The following is an 18,683-nucleotide window of genomic DNA, read 5'->3' as shown; positions in this document are numbered from 1 at the left end:
ACACCAGTGAGCATTTTGTTGACCAATGTCCATGTATAGTTACCGTAACTTCATCATAAAAATGTGAAATGAATGAGAAAAAAACCGAGCAGGTTTAAAATAGAGTGATGAAAAAAAGACCCCAAAATATTATGATGTAGAAAGATTCCTTCATTTACCAGACAATAAGAATTAAGCATTGTGGAAGAAGGAAAGGAGAATTGATTGCATACTCAGACACAATGACATTTTTATTTTACTGAGTCATTATGATAAGCGAACCCCGTTGCAACAACAGGGTGGCAGGGAGTGATTAGTGCTTCACATCTCTGATGCAGACATATTGTTCTTCCTCTGTGCATTCATCGGTTCGCCATTGTCCATCTGTAGGAGAAATATATTTCAGTATAACAGCATCGTATTCTTGGCAACTCTAATCAATGATTTCACTTACCGCTCTGAACAAGCTGCACGCAATCATCATCATTGTCAGGAGGAGGAGTCTGATCGAAGTTTTCAAAATCATTAACTGTGCCATCGGTCCATATGTAGTCTGTAGCCTGGAAGCGAAAGTCAAACTGAATGAGTCATATGTAAAGATACCTCTTGCTTGAATTTGCATCTGCTTTTTGTTGGTCACAATCTATCTTGATTATCTTTCAACATTATTTGAATCATTGAGTATCATTCTGAAACTGGTGTTTGATGTCACACTGATATATAAGTGGGGAGGGCAAGGTCAGGTGTTTGGTCTGTTGAAAAAAAAAAGCACAAACTATCCTGAAGTAAGGATTGATTGTGTACCAAGGCTGAACTCAAGTCTTCCCAGTGGATACTTCAATGTCAACATCGAGGTTGCGCCAGCTATTGCTCTGTGCGTTCTCCTCTCAGGGGGCTAGTCAATACTTCATCCCTTAATCTGGTGACAAGACTGATTCTGGAGGACGCATTCATTTTCTTTGTGGCAAAAACATCTCTCATGAACATAAGTGAGAGTTTTCACCAGCAGCGCATCGTTGAGTCCAATCCAGATTTGGTCATCGTTCCCACCCGCTGCAGCCAGTTCACGAACAAAGGCATTTTCCAGGAAACTGTGAATGGAGACCAGATTCCCTTCCAAAATGTTGCAGACGCTCTGATGGAAAAGGAGAGGAAAAAGTTGTTGTCACTCATTCAAATCCATCTTACAGAAGGCAAGACATTTTGGCTTTGTACCAAAGTGTTCAATCCACAGACCGACAAATCGCGGATTGTGATAGCTTTAAACTATGTTTGAAGTATATTCTTCATACCTCGGCATCTGCAAAGTCCCTCGGATCACGTTGGAAGATGTAACAGAAGCAGTCCAACCGGGTCCAGCCTTTGGGACAGTTATTGTCTGCAGCGCAATTGTTGTTTGAGGAAGAAAACGAGATCCGTCAATCAATCTCACGTCAATTATGACAAAACTACATTTGCTCATTTGAAAAAAATAAAAAGAGTCAAAGCTACCTTTGGCCTGAATCTTTGGGAAAGACCACTGTGAAAGAAGAAAATGACATTGGTAAAAATGAATTTCAAAATACTGACACACATGAAGTCACCAGTTCATTAAAGACAATAAAACATGTATTTATTTGTTTATATAAGTGAGTGGGTGAAATTTGGACTCACGGCTCCGGTCAACAGTCCGCTGATCCCACAAACGAGGAACAACAATCGAAGAGCGAATGCCATCTGTGCAATGAAAGAAAAATACTTACAAAAATACGATAAATCAATATCAGTATGACATTTAAATCTCACCATCTAAAAGAGAACAACACAGTACATGCCGAATAAGGCTTGTGAAGTTTGAAAAGTAAGATGTAAACTTACCTTTGCAGTGATGATATTGGATTGGATTGGATTTTGAGGATGACAGCGATTCCTTTTATATGCTCGAAGGTGGAATGTGGCATGTCATGTCTGTGTCACATGACACATCATAATGGCCATCATGAGCGCTTAAGGAAGTCATGTAGCCAAACAAAACAAAACAAAGAACCATTATTTGTTTTATTGTCTTTGCCAAAAACGTTTTGGACCTGAGTGAGTCACTGGGAAATTAACTCGGACTAATAAAGGAACATTTTGTCTTTAGAAAATTGTAGGCAAGTCAGGCAGCACTGTCTGGCATTAGGTCAGAACAGCAACCACGTCGGTAACTGAGCATGCCGTCTTGTATTGTGTGGCCATGAATTCTTACACCACAACACAAACTGCTTCCTTCTCATTGTTTGAGTTCAGAAAACTGCATATTTGGAAAGTACTGTAAACCTTCCAGCTTCCTTCAAAACAAAACAGACACCGGCGGTTCTTTGTACGGGTGTAAACAGTGTTGCCACAGTTACTTTGAAAGACTTACTTTGAAAAAATAACTGAGTTACTTTACGTGTTACTTGGTTGTAAAAATAATCCGTTACTTCACAGATTCCATGGACTTGATTTTAAAAATAGTCAAGTGAGATGACGAGTTTCTTGAATGGTTCTGTTCAGCAGATGCTGATTACCCTGCTGAGCAAAAATTGACACCCAGTTTTGCCATTAAACTTCAGGCTACAGTTTATATATTTATTTTTTTACATTTAAAACAAAAATTTCCATCCATACATTATTTTAATTAAAAAAGATTTTACTGCACGTAAATGGGCTACTACTCGTCAAATAATACACACTGCTGCAACCGGGAAACGATTAATGTTCACGGCCTCTGGTGGTGACAGATCGCAAGAGGGAGGAGGCCGAGAGATAAACTGATACTAGGCCACACAACACAAACTGCTTCCAAATAAATTAGATTTCATATTGAACATAGACCCATCGGCCTGATTGATTGGGTTATGTGGAAAATGAAAAAATAAATAAATAAATAAATACTTACAATCTATGTTCACACCACGTGACTTCGTCCTCCTGTTGATTGACGGGTGAACGAGCGCTGTTGGCAAAAGGTTATGCGGAATGTCATGGCCATCATCTTATGATAGTGAGACCGAAGTGAAGATCAAAGAAAGAGTTCTAAGAAGCCAATAGTTGCCCTGTTTTGAAAAAGAAGAAAAGACGAGGAGAAAAAGGCAAAAGAAAAAAGTATGCAGATTTCTGTGAGTGATGTGAGTGACAGTGGGCTATTTATGAGCCTCTTGCTAATCTGTGCGATGCCACTGACGACGGCTGCATTTTCCATCTAGATTTGCAGCACTAGCAATGACTAGAATTGAAGCATCATGTCGTGCAAGTAATTTCACCCATAGGTAACCTAATCTAGTTTGTGTTTGCAACATCAGTGCAAAGTGACACAGACGCCCTGACTGTGAACATTTTTTTTTTTTATTCCTACACGCTACATGCTAAGTTAAATCATTTCTAGTACATGGCGTTTTGTAAGGTACGTGTGAAATACCTTAAATAATTTGTGTGCTATTTTTAATGAATCAGATGTGAATAAAATATACATGATGGTCATTTTATTTGCTAACTGATCCATATAAGATGTCGGTGTGATCTAGCATACAGCACATATTATATCTTAATTGTAAATTCAAGGGAAATTCTGAAATATTTTGGTGTTGCTGGGGCACCCACTGACCAAAATGAGGAGTCAGACTCTTGTACAGCAGTCACAAACATGGTCCTGGAGTTTGATGAGGAGCTGTTTACATCTTCAGCTGCATGTTCGTTGCAGAACTCCTCAAGTGTGTGTGTGTGTGTGTGTGTGTGTGTGTGTGTGTGTGTGTGTGTGTGTGTGTGTGTGTGTATGTGTAGGCGTGCGTGCACGAGTGTGTGTGGGTGGTGCATGTGTGCTTTTTGCATTTTTTTTTTTTTTTTACTTTTGTAAGCTATAATACTGTAAATAAAATGTATACTAATGATAACACTGTTTTCTTGTTATTTTAAATGCCTCAATTAGAAATCCCACCAAATCCTGTGCGTAAGTATGAGCCTCTTTCTGTTGGTTGCACTAATTGGTCTTCCGGTCTGACGGACAGAATTCAATGTCAATGCTGTTTGAGGGCCCTCAGTAAAAAAAAAAAAAAAAAAAAAAAAAAAAAAACTGTTGATAAGGGGAACAGCAAACTTGTATTTAGTTTACACTTTATACACACAAAAAAAAACAAAAAATAAAAAAAAACAGACAAACGATAAATGCTTATACTATTACTGCTGCTCCGAATGCTTCTCATCCCCAAACTGCACCTCGTCTTTCCTTTTCAGAGTTTCAAAGTTGTGGAGTGTCAGTCGTCAATCCGCTAGCAAAAATGGGAGTCAGTCAGTGACGGACCCACGGAACTTCTGTCCGTACTGACGGGCAGGTGACAACAGGGGTAAATGCTCACCTTTGCTGATGAGCCTATCCCAACTGGCAGGGGACAAGCTAATCGAAGGGCACACATCGACAAACAACCATCCACGCTCACAATCACACCTAAAGGAAATTTCGATTGTTCCATGAACCTACCATGCATGTTTTTGGAATGTAGGAAGAAACTGGAGCACCCAGCGAAAGCCCATGCAAGCACAGGGAGAACATGCAAACTCCGCACAGGAAGGCCTGCAATCAAACCCTGCAGGCCCAGAGATGGTCATGGAAAACATGGACATTAGTTTCAAATCGCCGTGGACGCACAGCTCACAAGGAGTGTGTGATATCTACTTTTTCATATTCATGTTTGTATGTTTAAGGAAGCCCGATCTAGTCATGTAGTAACACGCACTTCTCTCGAACATGCCATCTTTAATCCTGTCCTGGGCAGTTGTCTTTCCCCTCTCTCGTGGGGTGAAAAAAGGAAATCAGCCTGCCATGCATGTTTTTGGAATGTGGGAGGAAACTGGCGTACCCGGAGAAAACCCACGCAGGCACGGAGTTAACATGCAAACTCCACACAGGGAGGCCCGGAGCCGGAATCAGACCCTGCACCTCTGCACTGTGAGGTCGACACACTAACCACTGGACCACCGGGCCGCCAGCTTTTTTAATATTTACAATCATTTTGGACAGTACGGGGCATTTTTAGGCCACAAAAACAGAGCGAGATAATAATTTTGTACCGTATTGGGTAAAGACAATCAGCGCAAATGGACGACCATTCCATTATTTGTCTGTTAAATCGAGGTTCTACTGTTGTTTATGATTTCATATTTTTTATTATTTATTTCATGAAAGAAAGAAATATAAAAAGAAAGAAGAAAGTTGCTTGGATTGGCTTTTGTTGTTTTGTGTCACCTTTCAGTTATGGCACAAATCAGATACCAGGAAGGGAATCTGAAAAATAGACTAACTAATTATTGTGATGAAGGATCAGGGACTTTTACGTCATAATTGATGACACACCCATCATCATGGATCTAACATTAGGTCAGAGAGAAAAGGATAGAACAATACCTTCTACAATGAAGACAATTATGCTTCTTTTGTTGGTATGCAATATGTCTGGTTCAACGATCTTCTCCTTTTAGGGTCAATGTATTGTCAGCCTGCATGCCATGTTCCAGTGCCCATTTTCACAGTACTTTTTAATGTAGTTGATTCTGCAGAGTATACGGGACTTAAACTATAAAAATATTAAGACATTTATGATAATAAAATGTGTCGCTGTGCACTAGCTAAATTTTTTTTTTTTTGCCAAGCTGAATTAACATTTCAGATTATCAGGCCACATCTCCTGCTTTATTAGTTCTAGTGTAGGGGTCGGGAACCTATGTCTTGCGAGCCAGGTGTGGTTCTTTTGATGATGATTCATCTGGATCACAGATAAAGCAAAATATTCTCGCTTGTTTAATCCATCCATCGATTTTTCACTGCTCACGTACTGTTCAGGGCTGCAGTTGGCAGAAGGAGCAATTTTAATTGGATGATACTGGCCTTCGTTAGCTGTTGCTGGGTAAACAGGTCAATGCCCCCTTTTGAATCAGCCCGCTCGCTCATTAGCTCAAAGCTAATCCTTTGACGAATAAGATGGCAAAAAGAACGAATGGACCGAAGGATTCGCCTTTGTGGAGAGAAGAGATTATGCGGTGTGTCTAATTTGCAATGACAAAATACCATCGATGAAGCGGTCGAATGTAAAGCGGCACTTTGACACGCCCCATGCTACGTTCGCATCAAAATACTCTGCGAGAGACAGCAGAAAGTAAGCGTGCAAGCTACTGAGCAGGGTGCAAGCTAGCCAGCAGTAACTTCGCGTATGGACCCGGCAAACCCACTTTCATTCTGATAGTTTTGCTGGATTTTTAGCAATTGTGAGGAACGGAAAACCATTCACATTAATGATGAGTATGATCACAAAATTATATAAAATAATACATTCAGAGGCTGATTATACCGACCTTTTGGTGAATTCACTTTTAAAATACAGTTTTATAAAAAATAAAAAATAAAAAAATCCTCGTCTCACCCCTCGGGTGGTGTCCGTCCCCCATTCAGCTCGGGTCCTCTACCAGAGGCCAGGAAGCTTGAGGGTTCTGCGCAGTATCCTTGCTGTTCCCAGCACTGCACATTTCTGGACTGAGATGTCTGATGTTGTTCCCGGGATCTGTTGCAACCACTCATCTAGTTTGGGGGTCACTGCCCCTGGTGCTCCGATCACCACAGGCACGACTGTCACCTTTACCTTACAGGCTCTCTCCAGCTCCTCTCTGAGCCCTTGGTATTTGTCGAGTTTCTCGTGTTCCTTCTTTTTGATGTTTCCATCACTTGGGACCGCTACATCCACTACAGCGGCTTTCCTCTGCCCTTTATCGCACATTCCTCAAATATGGTTGGATTGCTAAGACAATCGTTTTTAAACAAAAAACAAATTGTTCTAATGCCTTCAGTCAATTTAGCTTGTGCTAAACTGTAACATTTTATAAATAAACAACTTACCTCAGAGGTTTTTCGCAACTGTCCCTGTCTTGCAGCTAAAACAGTACTACAAACTATCTGAATTAAATATACCTCATCAGACACATAGTCAGCATAAACAGGAATCACCCAAAAAAAAAAACTTTCTTTGCTCAAAATTATGTTTTCCCTTACAATATTTGCGGTGTCTGGTTCATGGCACAACTTCTTCACGTGTTGCCCATGTCTGTTCCCAGTCTCCCAACATTGGTGAAACCTAAACTCGAAATGACCTTTCAGTCCTCATATAAATGTATTTAGTCATTTGTCCTTTCGTTTAGTCTTTTTCGAGTCACAAAAGTCACCAATACTGGTGATGAAGAATTGGTCCCCTTTTTAGCATTGCATTGTGATCACAACTCAAGATTGAGTTTCGGGAAAATATTTGACATTCTTGGCAAAGAGGTTGGAAGGAGGGGTGCACAATCAAAGCATTAATTTTGTTCTCACTGTGTTTCAATTGACTCTTTAATTAACTTCCTTACCAGAATTGGTCATGTAATCACTTCCTCGTTTTTGAGTGATTGCACACCGTTGACAAGTGAGCTGTCCTTGTTACCTTTCTGCATGTCATAAACAAGAAAACAGATCAGGCTGATTTGTGAGAACAGTATTAAAAATAGTATTTTGGTTTTCCCCCAAGCACAGTCCCTCCAAGGTGGGGAAAAGAAGACCGATGAAAAAGGTAAGATTAATCCTGCCAAAGGGAGGGTGGGTGGTCTTAGTTTGTTGTCAGGTTTTATTGCTACAAATGTTGTATGACAAGGTGTTGTACACACTTGAGTTCAGAGTGTGTGAGCGTGAGTTCAGCTCTAAATTGTGCTGGCCGCATCAGATCCCCGGTGGACAACTGGTAAGCACGTTTGCCTCACAGTGCAGAGGCGCAGGGTTCGATTCCGGCTCCGGCCTTCCTGTGTGCAGTTTGTACGTTCTCCCTGTGCCGACGTGGATACTCCGGTTTCCTCCCACATTTCCAAAACGTCGCATGCTAGGTTAATGGAACACTCTATAGTGTCCCGAAGTGTGATTGGGGGCGCGGAGGGTTGTTCGTCTATGTGTTTCCTGCGATTGGCTGGCAACCAATTCAGGGTGTACCCCGCCTGCAGCCCCAAGACAGCTGAGATCGGCTCCAGCACACCTACTACCTTACGTGAACATAAACGGCTTGGACGATAATAAATTAGCTTTGCGAAAGGACAATACAAGTCATTCAGAAACACGACAATGGAACTGAAAGGTGTATTTGTTTTTGAAATTGATTCATGGAAAATGTTCTTTTGCTGCGATGCACAATGCGAATTTGAAAAATAACAACTTTGATTAGAGAAAAAGGAAACCAAGTGTTCATTCGTTATATTGTCATATTGTTATTGTTGTGATATTTTGATTTCTTCACTGGTGGGTTGTGGACCCCTTTTATGTGGGTTGCAGCCTACTAGGAAAAAAATCGCATGCATTTGGATAAAGCCTTTTTCACAACAGTACTGAGGCATACAATGTGCCCACATGGCACATACCAAATTCGGTAAGCGTCAAGAAATGTTACTCACCTGTCCTGTAGTCACTAGTACTCTGTAAACAAATACGGAGCAGCTCATGCTTTGGCCCACGGATGCCCTGGCGAGCAATATGCTTTGGATGGTTTGTCTAACACAGTTGAAACCAAGTATAAAAATGTAGCATATTGTACATGTATTTTCAGAGGCTATTTTTAAACAAACACACAAACAAAAAAAATGCATTATCATTCTTAATTAAGTTCTATAAAATGGTCCGTGACTTTGCAACAATCGGAATCCCAAAGTGGATCCCAAAGTTAACCTGCAAATACAGTACATTCTCCTCAAAACAAGAAAGTTGCACCTCAAATGAAGTCATTGCTGAGCAAAACTATCCATCCATCCTTCCATTCATTTTCGAATCCGCTTATCCTCACAAGGGTCACGGGCATGCAGGAGTCTATCCGAGATGTCTTCGGGCAAGAGGCAAGAGGACACCCTGACAACCATCCGCGCTCACACTCACACCTGGGGACAATTTAGATTGTTCCATGAACCTTCCATGCAGGTTTTGGGAATGTGGGAGATAACTAGAGAACCCGGAGAAAACCCACACAGGTACGGGGGGAAGATGCAAACTCCGCACAGGAAGGCCGTAGCTGGGATCCAACCCTGCACCTCTGCACTGTGAGGCAGATGTGCTAACCAGTTGACCACCGTGTCGCTCTTAGCAAAAGTACTCAACACAAAAAAGTCATTTTGAGCCTTGTTTTATCTATTTTTTATTTACAGGGGTGTAGTGGGCGTGGTACGCGGGGGTACGCCGTCCACCCACTTCTCCCGATGCCACATTCAATTTTTATTGAAATGTTTGTTGATCATTGTTCAAATGCGAGTTATGCTGAATAACGTTGGCCTGTGATTATTTTGGAGTAGTAAAACATTAAATTTAACGTTAGTTCAACTGGTGTTGTACCCTATGATTGATGTTCTGTATGTATATATAGAACATCCCAGAATCGCGTACACCCACTTAAAAAATCCCCACTACACCACTGCTTATTTATCAATCATCATTCTTGGAAAAGAAAGAAACTTGTTCTGTTGCTGTCCTATGTCCCTCAACACTTTTACCTCATAATTACGGATACACCCTCATCATAAGTCTTTCCCTGGCTCAGAGACAAAGGATGGAATGCCACCTATGCTAAGACAATTGTTCTTGTTTCTTTGGTATGAAACTAAACCAGCTGAATTGTCTTCAGGTTATTAAGTGTACTTGTGCTGTGTGTCCTGTTTCGAGTGTGCTTTTTTCTTTTTTTTTCAAAGTTTTTAATTTAGTTTGTCTTCCACAGTCAATTTAGTGGTTTAAAATTTTAAAAAGTTCGACTACGTATGCAACACAGCCCACTTTTATTTGACACATCATTTTTAGGGTACCTGTCAAAAATTGTTTTGATTCTAACAATTTTTAATTATTCGACCTGAAAAACCTTCAAAGCAAAAATAAGCGTGCTCTCAGCATTCACAGCCGCGTTAAAAAAAATCGTCACTTATTGTGCAAATGATCACAACATAAAATTGCTTTTCTAATTATTTTGAGGAAATTTTGCCTTTCCTGCTTTACCCTATTAAACTTCCGTTTTATTTATTGAGGCACATAAAAAATACATTGGAACACAACAAAAACAAACGTAGATGCAAGAAATGGGGGGAGAAAAATGACAGTCATGCCAAGGAAGCCCCACAAATCCTTCAAGAGGCTTGACTAGTGGGGTTCCCTTAAATCAGTTTTCAAAACTAGGCCAAAAAAAAAAAAGCAATCAAGCATGAAATGAGAAGCAGATAGAAAAACAATAATTTAGAAAAGTCAATGTTAGGTTATTCAGTCAGCAATTATGTATGTAATGGACCATTCATGATCTTGTCGAGTGTTTAACCAGGTGAGGAGAAAGGGAAAACCTCAAAATGTTCTTCTAAATTGGAGCGAAGTCGTCCGTGATTGCGGGGGACGAAGCTGAAAAGCTTTTCATGTTAGGTTAGCTGTGACCTTAATTATTTGCTGTAAAAAAAATAAAAATAAAAATCTGAAAATCAGAAATGCATGAGACAGTGAGGTGTACCCTGACAAGACGTGCATGCCTGGAGGGAGCTGACTGGAAGACACAAGGCACCTTGCTGCCAAGAACAGGTGGAAACAAAAACCTAGCGAGCAGAAAAGTCATGAAAAAAGTCATGAGACACTTACCCTAGTGGCGTTAGAATATGCTGTCACGTTGTACAGGAAGACATGCTTTCTGACTGTTTTTAAATTATTTTATATTTATGGCCTCAAAGTGTTTGCCATGGAAACATTGACTGTAATTATGCCCTTACGTCCCCTTGCGTCTGTGTTTGTGTGTGTTAATGACACGTTCAGACTTATGCCTGGTACACACGTAAGGAGTTTCCAAATCTTTCACAAATTTTTTATCAGGGACAGACATCACACATAAAGATATAAAATTAGGCATTAAACAGCTTTGATTGAATTGGACTAATCATAACGCTGTATGGTAAGTAGTCCCAACTTTTTTACTGGCCCTGTTACATTTGTACAGCGAAGTAGCAAGCGAGAGACTTGGGTCTGAATTCTTGCCAACTTAGCAAAGTTTTCGCAAGATTACGCGACTTTTTCAACCCTTTCAGCAACTGTTTTTCCCAAAACTAGACTAACAAATGACCACAGTGATCCGAAACATCAGCAACATTCTTATTTTCTGCAGAGTGTGGGGAAGAGGGCCAAGAAAATTTGACCTGTTCATACGCCAAGCTATAGTTTCATATTCTGTATGTCTTGGGTGCATTAAAAGTTGTCTCTGTATCAATTTATTCATCACTGTCAATGATATTCTTCCAAATGAACCTTAGTACGAACAGCAAAAATGAGTTGGACATGTAGGAGACTGGACTGTCTTAGAATTGTTTATGATATTAATTCCTTTGTTGTGTGTTCACACCCCCTCTAGAATTTATTTTGCAATCTCCTCGCTTGATTATCTGTTTTGTTTCATTGACGTAATCCTTCAATTTACTTTTTTCAGAGGCAGTCTTTGAACGTCTCTCGAGCCGAATGACAGAGCAGGCACGTAGTCGAGAGAGAAGCGCATGTATTTGTTGAAACTGTTAAAAGCATTAATAAAGTGTACGTTTTAAAAAAACCAACACTACAGATCTCCTTTTTCGGAGCTGCAAAAGACACATAGCAATACATTGAAACGAGACGATATGCTTTCTCGAAGTACATTAAAAATCATAGAGACAAAGCTGAGGTTAGAATAGTGGCTCGGCCCTCGGCAAGCGTTCCAGTTTCTCATGCGGCTCCTTTGCAAAATGATTTGCCCACCCCTGATTTTGTGTCTTCATCACCCAGGGTGCATGTTTCTGGAGTACCCAGAGGAAGCACACGCAAGCGTTAGAAGATGCAAACCCCACACAGGAAGGCTGAATTATGGATACAAGCCAACAACCTCTGACCTGTGAGCCTGACGTGCAAACTTGTTGTCATGCCACCATTACAGACTAATTACTAAAATATCCCTCATCGGTACAGGAAATAGTTTCCCAGTGGCTCACTCCGGCCCAAAACCTGTTTGTCAAAGACAGAACAGGACAAATGTTTTTTTTTCTTTTCTTCTTTTTTTTTTTTCAATCGCGAATTAAGCTCTAATTGTGTGACTTGATCTGACATGTCACGTGACCATGCATAACTGACAACCCAACAAATAAAAGGGCATGTCGTGACTGTCCTCAGTATCAGACATCGCAACTGCAAAGGTAAATTCTACAGCCTAATTTCCAAATTTCAATTTCATGTCATTCTTTCAACGTTTACTGCGTTCTTTTGATCTTGTTGTGTTTTTTTTGTTGTTGTTGTGTGTGTTCGAAATCTAAAATATATTCCAATATTATACAGATGGCATTTGCTCTTCACTCGTTGTTCCTCCTTTGCGGGATCAGTGGACTCTTGACTGGAGTCGTAAGTCAAAATCTCACCCTGCCGACTTCAATCAAAATAGATTTACAATGGTGTCTGATATACGGGTATCTTCATTTGTTCCAATGTTCAGTTTTATTTAAACCACGTGCTTTTCTTCTTCAGTGGGCTTTCCCTTCAAAAAAATCCAACGGTTGGTAGCTGTGACTCAGTCATACTTTTTTACTTCCAAGTTCATTGACACCACAGTTGATTGTCTCTTTTTCACCTGCAAACACATCAATAATTATGGAACAATTGTGCTGCAGACCTTTTCTGTCCTAAAGGCTGGACTCTGTTGGACTGCAACTGTTACGTTTATCAAACCGAAGAAAGGACCTTTGCAGATGCAGAGGTATGGAAGAAAATAGCTCACTCCTTGTACAAGCAGTGAACCATCTGTCTTATAATTGAACATTTTGGCCGCCCACAGCCAAAATATCTTGCCAACTGCCTGGCATACCTGGAACACTGAAATCTATGTGTTTACCCCTCCTCCCAGGCTGTCTGCAACATTCTTGGTGGGAATCTGGTGTCCATCCACAGTGACCTGGAAAATGCCGTTGTTCAGCAACTGATTGTCGCTGGTACTCCGGATGATCCTGATGAAGAGGCCTGGGTTGGACTTCATGATTCAGTTCTGGTAAATCAGCAGAAATATTTTTTGTCACTTGTATTTCAGTACTTTTGCCAGAGAAAAGGAACGTGTGCTCACCCTTGTCACCAGCTTACGGGCTGAAGGCGGACATTTGAGAGTATTCAGCATTCCATTGTTCGGAATTCATGAGGGGAAAACACAGTGAAACACATCATCTATCTTGACATTTGTGAAATGTGCACAGAGAGGACCTTGAAGTAGTTCAACTTGGTGAATTAATCCATTTTTCTTTCAGGAAAAATTGTCCAGTACATTTAACACTCCAACCATCATTTCATCACCTTTTGGTCCACGCTCCTACCTCGAACTGCAGCTTGGCTCAGTTTCATCATTGAGACTGCATGATTCTGATAATGTTCACGCACAATCTATATTAGATTCCGGTGTGCCAAACAAACAGCAGATGCAAATGCAAGCTATCGTCATGTTATTGTCATGTGTCATTTATTGAAAAGTCAATTGGTCTTCCAGGATGGTGATTTCATGTGGACTGATGGCACCATTGTGGATTTCCTTAACTTTGATACTGACCAACCCGATCCTACTGGTGACGTCTGTGTACTGATGGATGAAACAGGTAAGTGAAATCAGTGATTGACGTTTGATAAAAACACAATGATGTAATACGAAAACATTTGCTTCTTACAGATGGAGAGTGGCGAACTGAAAGTTGTACAGAGTTACATGAATATGTTTGCATCAAGGAAGCGCACCGTGTCTTCCACTAATCGCTCATCTTACTTCAGTCACAATGAAGCTCATCATCACAATGATGACTCAATGAGTGAATATCAGACTTTCATGGTGTCTTTGTATTCTTGGGTTTACTATCAATTTTCCTTTTCTTCCCGATTCCACAATTGTTCCTGACAACCAATTTGTAACGTCAAAGAGCATCTCTCCAGCAAATGAAGGAATCTGTCTGCATCAAAATATTTGTTGGTCTTTTTTTTTTTTTTTTTTGAAAAAAATTTAAAATGATGTCTGTTCCAAAATTGATAAAAATGTGATGTTAGCATTCATGGCCAAGAAACGCAAACGTGGCCGTCGCTTGTGGTTCAACAATGCAAAAGACAAAAGAGGAGTTCAAATTCAAATATGGACAAATAGCACACCCTGAACTAGTTGCCAGCCAATTGCGGGGCACACATACTCAAACAACCGTTCGTGCCCACAGTCACTCAATTCAGCTCAACTCAACTGCATTTATGGAGCACTTTGAAACAACCACCGCTCTATACAAAATGCTGTACGTGGAGCAAATATCGCATATACAACAATAAACGATAAAACAATAAATTAATCATGAATACATTAGAAAGCACAAAAACAGTAAAACTAAGATCAAGTCTGAGTCATGCTGAGCCAAAGAATACAGTACAAATAAGTTTTGAGATGAGTTTTAAAGATGGGCAGCGACACATCCAGGGACAAACTGGAGTGATCAATTAACCTACGACGTGTGTTTTTGGATCGTGGGAGGAAACCGGAGTAAGTAATTTAAGATATGATCCTACATAGGATGTTAGCGTCCTACTTGCAAATGTGACTGATCAAACGATGACATGATTGATTGCTGCTTTCATCCGATACTCGCCGGCTAGTTATTAGCGACTAAACTTCTGATGTTTACGTGGGCAGGCTATGCAAACTGCTCACATTTTCATGCTTTCCACTTGATCACTTGGGCACTACCTGTTCAAATAATTCAACAGATTTCTTGTATTGCCTTGTTTTTGACGACATACCATGCATAACAGCTTCCTTCTCCACATTGCACTGGCGATACCACGAGGGGAGGAACTTTCTCTTGTCAGAATAGCTTCATCTTTGGATCTCACGGCTGCCCATCAGTTGCGCATTTTGGTTGTTACAATTACAATTACTTTCTGTGTACCAGTACTGCTTCTTCTTTCATTTATTGGCAGATTCGGTTTATGTCAAATTGCAAACCAATGTTAGAATGGGGACTCCAATTAGCTAGAGTCGCACACATTTCCGCCACGTCTGATGGCGTAAATATGCTCACAACTCGCTGCTGGTCATGTAATATTACAAATATCGATCCCGTACTGGGCTTCGGTCAAAATGGTCAAATGAGTTCCTTTTATTTCCAAACAGTTTTCCTACTTTTGAAATACTCTTTTCACAGTAATGCATGTGCCCCGCAAATTCTGCTACCATGTCTTTGAAAAGCTGCCTTCAGCAGCAAAGGATTTCTGAGCAATCTATTGGCAGAAGTACCATTGATTTGCTCGAGTTACTGCACATTGGTGAGTGCTCCATTGTTTTGTGCGTTTGGGTTTCAATTTTTTTTTAACTATTTTCAAAGTTATAAAATGTAACACAAAAAAGAGTTAAAGCACTGTTGCGTTAAAAAAAAAAAAAAATGCCCACAAAGGGGAACTCCGAAGACTGACATGAAAAAACATATCCACCATCCATCTTTTGGAGCAGTTTTATTCACTCGGGTCTCAGATGAGCTGGAATGTATCAAAGTTGACTTTGGAGTGGTCATGAGCCAATAGTAGGGGGCCCACTGTGCTTTATATAGACAGGTAACTATTGAAGCTAGCATTCACTTACAACTTAACAAAATGCAGCCTTCGAAAGCGAGGTACTATTTTACAACCCTATCTGATACTCTTAAATGTAGATGAGAACACTTCAGTCCATTCGCCTCCCATTTCGCAGTAATGCTTTAAAACTGGCATCCGATGACCACGAACGTATGACTATTGTGCACAATCAAGGAATCAAGGAAATTCTATTGTCATGTACACAGCAAAAAACATTGTTCACTATGCAATGACATTCTTTTGCTTGCTTGTTTACCTAATGAAAATTATAGCAATCTAAATTGGAAAAAAAACTAAGACTACACTGCATTTAAACAGTTGCATCTGTGGAATCACTAATTGTTTAAGATTCTTATGGCTTGTGGATAACAATTGCGAGCCGCATTGTATGTGACCTGACGCTGCAGTCGCCTCTCCCGGAGGGGAGTAATGTAAACACAGAATTTTGAGGGTGTATCCGGTCCTCAATAGTATTCTGGGTACTCCTGTTGTAAAATGTTGCGCAGAGAGGAGCAAGATGCACCGCAGATGTCCTGTGCTGTTTTAATCACATACTGGCGCACGTTCCTCTGCAGTAACCATGCAGTACCAATCACACTTGCGGAATAACGGAATACATGTACCGGTTTTACGTATTCAGAATACAAAAAAAAAAAAAAAAAATGTAACTGTGGTCCGGTACAGTTACTGAAAAAAGCCCACAGAATCATCACCGCAGAATTACGTTGCAATCTTGTCATCATGATTAACAGCACACTTATTTCACATCCAAATCACGTCTATTTTAAAATCGTATTGGTAACAGGACATGACATTGAACTACTGGGACAGTGACAACATTTTGCAACACTTACATCTGTAAATGATGATCATAAGACAGACACAAGTCAAGTTTCAGACTGGATGTACTGTATTGGTACAATGTTGGAATACAAAATAAAATACGCTATGACTCTAGCTGCCCACAAGATGTCACCGGTGTGGTCTATTTTAAAAGGTTTTGACTCTTTTTTCCAAATAAATAGGGCCAAGTAGTGATGTTGTGAGACGTGTCGAGGCTTCGAAGAGTTTATTTAGGAAAGAAGGATACGTTTCCGCAACATTTATATCAAGGCTTGCTTCATTTAATGGAGGAGTTGTAAATGATGACCACCGAAGAATTGCTGGCTGTTGTACCACGTGACCGATTTGGGAAATGCTTCAGATTGTTAAACTGACTCGTTTGCCCATCAGGCAGTGGCTGCATTCAAAATAAGTGTGTGTGTGTGTGTGTGTGTGTGTGTGTGTGTGTGTGTGTGTGTGTGTGTGTGTGTGTGTGTGAAAACAGACGTCAAAATCATCTGCATCAAGCATGACACATCGTGTGGTGAAGAAACACCTGGCTGTAATTACACGCATGGCCAGCAGGTGGTGCACATCACATCAAGCATCAAGAAAGGAATCCTTGCTTCAGTAAATGGCTGAAATGGGGCCTCCTGGGGTTTCGCCTTCTATCACTATGGCAAACGTCTCAAAAGATGCACAAGGCTTTGTCAGCCCTTCTCACTAAAAGACTCACCGCACTTCAACCTGCCCTCACAAACACATGCAGACGACCATTATGGGAAGGAAAAACAAAATTGCTGCGCAGTTAATTATCTCAGCCTGCAACACTTTCCTAAAATTCATTAATTTGTGGTGTATTCGAGACAGACGCTGACCTTCCGTCATCCCTCCTCCCTTCTGCCCCCCTGGTCATCGTGTGCGCTGGCAGGTGGGCCCCACTTCCAAAGGATGGTGGTCTGTTGCAGCCGACTGTATGGTTCAGCAATGCGGCACAAAGTGAGACCACACGGAAGAATTGTTGTATTGAGTATTGGTTTTGTTACCACACATAGAAAACAATACAAATGTCATAAAAAGCTCTGCTTCAGGGTAAGCCCAGGCCAAAACAACATAGAAAACACAACTAAACCAAATTCAAAGCCATAAACTAAACCCTATCAAAGAAAATGAAACCAGCACATAGTTATTAAACCTGACTTTTTAAACTAACAACAGGAGTGTTGTGATTGTGACAAAGTTGACTGTTGAGTTCCTTAACATTTAAATAATGTTAAGAGCTATCCTATTTGACTTCTTTTTTTAAGCATACAGGTACATGTAAATTGTCGATGGGGGGGCGTCCATATAAAATCTCGCCTCGTGCCGCACATCGGTGGGGCCTGTGTTAGGGTTGTTCAGTAGAATCACAGATATTTATTTCGAAGACGTGCACCAAATCGAAGCAGGAGATAATGAACGCAACCAGAGTCAGAGTTTATCTTTTGCAAAAGGGGAGACAGTCGCTTTCAGTGCACCAAAGTCATCCAGCGTCCTGTTATCCTTCTGCTCCTTTTATAAGCATAAGAGAGGCAGTGCTAACATGGGGTGGTTGAATGGGCCAATGTCTGAGTTTGTCGGCGTAGTGCAACTCAAAGAAGTTGACAGCAAGCAATGTGTTTTTTATACGATAACGTACAATTTCATCATTTGACCTGTCGACCACCATTCGCTCGTGTGACCCTCCTCACCTCTAATAGCAGCGTGCCAGCCAGTTGGAGAATAATCATTCTAGTTATATAATAATAATAACAATAATAATAATAATAATAATACATTCAGTTAATTGAACTTTATCTTGATTCAGAGGGCTTCATGCCAGTTGTTGTCATATTTCTGAATGAAATATGAAGACACCCACACAAATGCCCAATAGGCTCAGAATCTGTTTGCCTGTGCCCCATCAAATTTCTCAAAATTGTGATGGAAAGGGATAATATCACACAAGAGGCAAATGGAGCTGGGTTGTTCTCAAGTCACGAACCATCTCCACTGGCTTACACACACCGAACTGAGAAACAAATACAGTAAATATTCCCATCCCCGGAATTCTATGAAAAGGAATATCCTTCACCCGAAACAAAAGCCTGTGCATTAACATTTTGACTACGATATTACATGTTTCCGGAACTTACGTAAGCGGAAATTCCACTACCCGTAACCCGGATTGAGACGTCATGCCGCGGGAGCT

General features: G+C 40.6%; 2 protein-coding genes and 1 long non-coding RNA gene across 4 annotated transcripts in view; 1 reads left to right on the top strand and 2 right to left on the bottom strand.

Moving 5' to 3' along the window:
• Nucleotides 1-204: 204 nt before the first annotated feature.
• Nucleotides 205-1,881, bottom strand: LOC109507562 (lithostathine-1-beta). Its single transcript, XM_019857073.1, has 7 exons — nt 1,837-1,881; nt 1,633-1,695; nt 1,471-1,498; nt 1,272-1,357; nt 983-1,114; nt 434-539; nt 205-363 (listed from the first exon to the last, which is right to left on the bottom strand). The coding sequence occupies exons 2-7, from the start codon at nt 1,693-1,695 to the stop codon at nt 293-295; spliced, it is 486 nt and encodes a 161-aa protein (XP_019712632.1). The 5' UTR covers nt 1,837-1,881; the 3' UTR covers nt 205-292.
• Nucleotides 1,882-6,677: 4,796 nt separating this feature from the next.
• Nucleotides 6,678-7,804, bottom strand: LOC109507563 (uncharacterized). The gene is made up of 3 exons (XR_002166486.1): nt 7,016-7,804; nt 6,863-6,897; nt 6,678-6,764 (listed from the first exon to the last, which is right to left on the bottom strand). It is a non-coding gene; the product is annotated as an uncharacterized LOC109507563 (long non-coding RNA).
• Nucleotides 7,805-12,131: 4,327 nt separating this feature from the next.
• Nucleotides 12,132-18,683, top strand: part of LOC109507559 (lithostathine-1-alpha) — a 14,521-nt gene continuing 7,969 nt past the window's right edge. The window contains exons 1-7 of one of the 2 annotated variants that reach the window (XM_019857068.1): nt 12,132-12,195; nt 12,335-12,397; nt 12,521-12,548; nt 12,664-12,749; nt 12,897-13,037; nt 13,524-13,629; nt 13,701-13,987. In XM_019857068.1, the coding sequence (XP_019712627.1) occupies nt 12,335-12,397; nt 12,521-12,548; nt 12,664-12,749; nt 12,897-13,037; nt 13,524-13,629; nt 13,701-13,780 (504 nt within the window). In that variant the 5' untranslated portion in view covers nt 12,132-12,195 and the 3' untranslated portion in view covers nt 13,781-13,987. Of the gene's footprint in view, nt 12,196-12,334; nt 12,398-12,520; nt 12,549-12,663; nt 12,750-12,896; nt 13,038-13,523; nt 13,630-13,700; nt 13,988-18,683 lie in introns of those variants that run through there. The other variant, XM_019857067.1, reaches the window with a different exon arrangement.

This window comes from Hippocampus comes, unplaced genomic scaffold (genome assembly GCF_001891065.2).
Source record: "Hippocampus comes isolate QL1 unplaced genomic scaffold, H_comes_QL1_v1.1 scaffold186, whole genome shotgun sequence".
Taxonomy (NCBI): domain Eukaryota; kingdom Metazoa; phylum Chordata; class Actinopteri; order Syngnathiformes; family Syngnathidae; genus Hippocampus; species Hippocampus comes.
This window is presented reverse-complemented; position numbering and strand designations above follow the sequence as displayed.

What these genes read in the sequence shown, in the direction of transcription:
- LOC109507562 (XM_019857073.1), bottom strand. Translation starts at nt 1,695, where the DNA reads ATGGCATTCGCTCTTCGATTGTTGTTCCTCGTTTGTGGGATCAGCGGA. An exon ending in CCCAAAGATTCAGGCCAAAG is followed by an intron (nt 1,358 to 1,470) that starts GTAGCTTTGACT and finishes ATTGCGCTGCAG; the next exon opens with ACAATAACTGTCCCAAAGGC. An exon ending in CGTGCAGCTTGTTCAGAGCG is followed by an intron (nt 364 to 433) that starts GTAAGTGAAATC and finishes TTTCTCCTACAG; the next exon opens with ATGGACAATGGCGAACCGAT.